General features: G+C 37.9%; 1 protein-coding gene across 1 annotated transcript in view; it reads left to right on the forward strand.

Moving 5' to 3' along the window:
- Window positions 1-800: 800 nt before the first annotated feature.
- Window positions 801-4,234, forward strand: part of LOC107300423 (nebulin-like) — a gene marked incomplete at both ends in the record, with an annotated part of 6,008 nt that continues 2,574 nt past the window's right edge. Inside the window, 5 exons of the mRNA XM_015829756.1 lie at window positions 801-905; window positions 1,991-2,095; window positions 2,198-2,302; window positions 3,387-3,494; window positions 3,586-3,699. Coding sequence (XP_015685242.1) covers window positions 801-905; window positions 1,991-2,095; window positions 2,198-2,302; window positions 3,387-3,494; window positions 3,586-3,699 — 537 coding nt within the window. The remainder of the gene's footprint in view (window positions 906-1,990; window positions 2,096-2,197; window positions 2,303-3,386; window positions 3,495-3,585; window positions 3,700-4,234) is intronic.

Consider the following 4,234-nt stretch of genomic DNA (forward strand, 5'->3'; position numbering starts at 1 on the left):
AGAAATGCTTCGTTTATTGCAAATCAGTCGTCAAGCTTTGGGTCAGTCATGCGGTAATCCAGAGCTTTTGCTTTATATGGCTTGGTGGCGCAGTGGTTAGAATGCAGTACTGCAGGCTAATTCTGCTGACTGCCAACTGCCAGCAGTTCGGTAGTTCGATTCTCGCTGGCTCAAGGTTGACTCAGCCTTCCATCCTTCCAAGGTCAGTAAAATGAGGAGCCAGATTGTTGGGGGCAATAGGCTGACTCTGTAAACCGCTTAGAGAGGGCTGTAAAGCACTGTGAAGCGGTATATAAGCCTAGGTGCTATTGCTATATGCTGGCATAGTACAGTATAACCATGAAGAAACCAGCAGAGTATCTTCATGGGATTTCATTGGATAATATAATTGTCCCCAAAGGGAAGACTGCCTTAAACCGAAAGTGATAAACATCCTAAATTGAAATAGCCAATGATGGGGAATGCTGCAGATTGTAATTCAGCAACGCTTTGAGAACCACAAGTTCTACTTCTCTGCTTTAAATTCTCTGTAACGTAACCTGATATAGTTACTAAAAATGGATTATTTTTATAAAGTAGGAATGATATCAAGAAGCTCAGAAAGACATGCACGTGCTCTATGTTCAGATTTGCATTAGATAATTCAAATCTAATGTTTTTGATGTTCCTCTTTTTTATTTTTTTTTGTAAAATTTGCCCTGGAATTAAGCTGTGAGATGATCGGAGATATCAAGTATGATATGCAGGGGAAGATAAGAGAAGTTTTATGTTTTCTTTTATTATTTTCTTTCTAACTATAGGTGATATACAAAGATGATTTGACATGGCTAAAGGGAATTGGATGTTACGTGTGGGACACTCCTCAAATCCTGCATGCCAAGAAGTCTTACGACCTTCAGAGCCAAGTAAGAAGAAGCATGAACTACATTTGGGGGGCATATAATAATAATAATGATAAACTTGGAAGGTACCTTGGAGATCATCTAGTCCAACCCCCTGCTCAGGCAGGAAACCCTATACCATTTTGGACAAATGGCTGTCCAGTTTCTTCTTAAAAACTTCCAGTGTTGGTGCATTCACCACTGGTTAATTGTTCTAACTATCAGGAAGTTTCTCCTTAGTTCTAGGTTGCTTCTCTCCTTGATTAGTTTCCACCCGTTGCTTCTTGTCCTGCCTTCAGGAGCCTTGGAAAATAGCTTGACTCCCTCTTATTTGTGGCAGCCCCTGAGATATTGGAACACTGCTATCATGTCCCCCCTCGTCCTTCTCTTCATTAAACTAGACATACCCAATTCCAGCAGCCATTCATTATATGTTTTAATTTAATCAGTTCAGGCATACACCAGGACTCATCCATAGATCCACTGAGGAATATTAGATAGCACCATTAGGTTTAATGCAGGAAAGGTGTCTTTGGGGATACAGATAAGCTCCCAAGTGGCCACAATGACTCTCAGAGAGCTAATGCCCAGATGACTGCAAAGAATATAAATCCTTCTATTTCCCCACTATTCAGTTAGAACCGAAGAAGGTTCTTGGATGAGAAGCGAAATATTTTCAAGGAAAAAAAAACCAAGAAAGTCCAGTTGCCTTTTGGAAAAGCACTTCTGGGATGATCTGAATGACATGCCTGATTCACTTCATTTAATATTTTGTATGAATCAGGACAGAATGATTTGCTGGTACTTGAGCAGAGCCTAGATAAGGCATCTTTATTTGTAGAATTACTTTCCTTTATGAAGAAAAAAATACACGCATAAATAAATGCGAGGATGGTGTCTCAGTTTCGGGGAACGGAGCAAACCTTTCTATTTTACACCAAAAAGGATTTTAGTAGAAATATAGCTCTGCAATATTTTTTTTAAAGTTATCAACTGCTGTATATTACAGAGACTCATAGTACATGGACTTTAAAAATATAATCTCATGGGTTGTGCCCATGGTTACTAAAGAACTAAGCCTTACTGCTTTTTTTGCCTTGATTTTACAGCTGATATACACAAAACCAGGGAAGGACAATCTACCAAACTATGGTGTGGTTATGGACACTCCAGTTTATGTAACTGCTGTTCAGAGTGGTATCAATGCTAGTGAGGTGAGCCATTCTCCGTCGTTGCTCAGATTTATTCCTTATTATTTTCTTTTTTCTGTAATTTGTACGAAGAGATTGAATGACTGTCACTCACTTTTATTACAGCTGAAATATAAAGAACAATACCATAAAACAAAGGACAAATATACCACAGTATTGAAAACAGCAGATCACGATAGGATCCAGAACCTCAAGCATCTCTTCAGTGATGTGAGTATTTTTCTTTTTAATGCTATTCTGGAGTTATGATAGTGTAGTATAGACGGTATTTCAAACAGCATGCATGAATACAAAATGTTTCAAGTTCTGCCAAGTCCAGAAGCCTCTTGAAATTACTTTTTTGCTCACACTTAAGGAAAACAAATTTTGGCTCACTGTTGCTCTGGTAGCTTCTTATACCAATATATAACAGCTGAAGTCAGAATGTGAGGATTACTTAGTAATGACTTCTCTTCCTGCTTAGGCTGGCTTTATCTAGGATGGATCACAGATGGGAGTTGGGGTGGTATTCATGTCATTTCCAACCAGCTCAAGAAGACTAAGAGGAGATAAAGTTATAATATATGTGAAGGAATATGTAGTTCTGGGTTACATCCCGTTTAAGATTGATATGCAGTTGTATGTTGCTGAAATATGGTTAATCACTAACAACTTTTGCTACGTGCCATCATGGGCAAGAATGCGAAAGAAGACCCAAACTTTTCTTCTATACAAAAAGCAAAAGGTTTTCTATCCTGTGCTACCTTTTACAAGTATTCCTTGACTTATGACCACAGTTGAGCCAGTTGGTAAGCAAGACAGTCGTTAAGTGAGTTTTGCCCCATTTTACGACCTTTCACGCCACAGTTGTTAAGCCAATCACTGCAGTTGTTAAGTTAGTAACTGGGTTGTTAAGTGAACCTGGCTTCCCCTTTGACATTGCTTGTGTGAAGGTCGCAAAAGGTGATCCACATGACACCCCCCCCCGGGGACACTGCGACTGTCATAAATACAGGCCAGTTGCCAATTGTTCAATTTGGATCATGCAACCATGGGGGATGCTGCAATGGTTGTAAGTGTGAAAAATGGTCATGTCGCTTTTTTCAGTGCCATTGTAACTTTAAATGGTCACTAATCCAATGGTGGTTGTAAGTTGGTTTATTCGTGTCAGAAGCATCACAGTTAAAATAAGGCATACTATACAACATAAAATTTAAAATATAAATATGGTTGTAAGTTGAGGACTACCTGTTCTACACTGCTGTTTCATAGATTTTGTCTCGAATATTGATGTAACTGTTTCTCCTTTCTTCAGAATGTATACAAGAAAATGTGGGAGAAAATCAAGTCCCTCACTTACAAATTGCCTCCCGATGCTGTGCCTTTTGTTCGTGCTAGGCAGCTGAAATATAATGCCAGTATTGTAAGTATACCTAACAATGCATTTAGGTAAATCTGCTTTAGAAATAAGACATTGTTCCCACGTGGCTTATTTTTCTTTTCTTTGCCACTAGGTGAAATATCGGGAAGAGTATGATAAATTTAAAGCACTCTACACCATTCCTAGAGGTGTTCAGGATGATCCCAACACTGCAAGATGCTTAAGAGTTGGCAAGCTGAACATTGATGTAAGATATTAAAAAAACTATATTAAACATTTCCAAGTGGTGAGGAGTCAAGCATAAAATTTACAAGCCTTAATTCCTTTGGATGAGATCATACGAGAGACTTACATTACCAAGATCTTACTTCAAACAATAGATTAGGACAGATAAAATCATAGGTTTTGCTTCATTCACAAATAGAAAAACTGTATGAATTCCTTTCATTAATAATCTTTTGCCAGGAAAATCTTAACTATTTCCACCAATTTCACACTTATCCAGATTTAAGTCTTATATTTATTTCATTTAAATATGTTTCTTTCCCCCATATGAATTTAATTTGCCGCTTCCGTCTATAGATTTAGATTTTTTAGATTTTATTAAATTTATACCCCGCCCTTCTCCCGGAGGACTCAGGGCGGCTTACAGCCAGTTTAAAACAATGATACAATACAAAATTTAAAAAGATTAAAAATAACTATTTAAATTTGGCCGCTTCTACTAAAAATTTAATTTAAAACCCCTTTAAAATACCCCTAGGCCAGTCCTGCCTGCTGAA

The sequence above is a fragment of the Protobothrops mucrosquamatus genome, unplaced genomic scaffold (assembly GCF_001527695.2).
Source record: "Protobothrops mucrosquamatus isolate PMUCROS unplaced genomic scaffold, P.Mucros_1.0 scaffold7021, whole genome shotgun sequence".
In the NCBI taxonomy this organism is placed as follows: Eukaryota; Metazoa; Chordata; class Lepidosauria; order Squamata; family Viperidae; genus Protobothrops; species Protobothrops mucrosquamatus.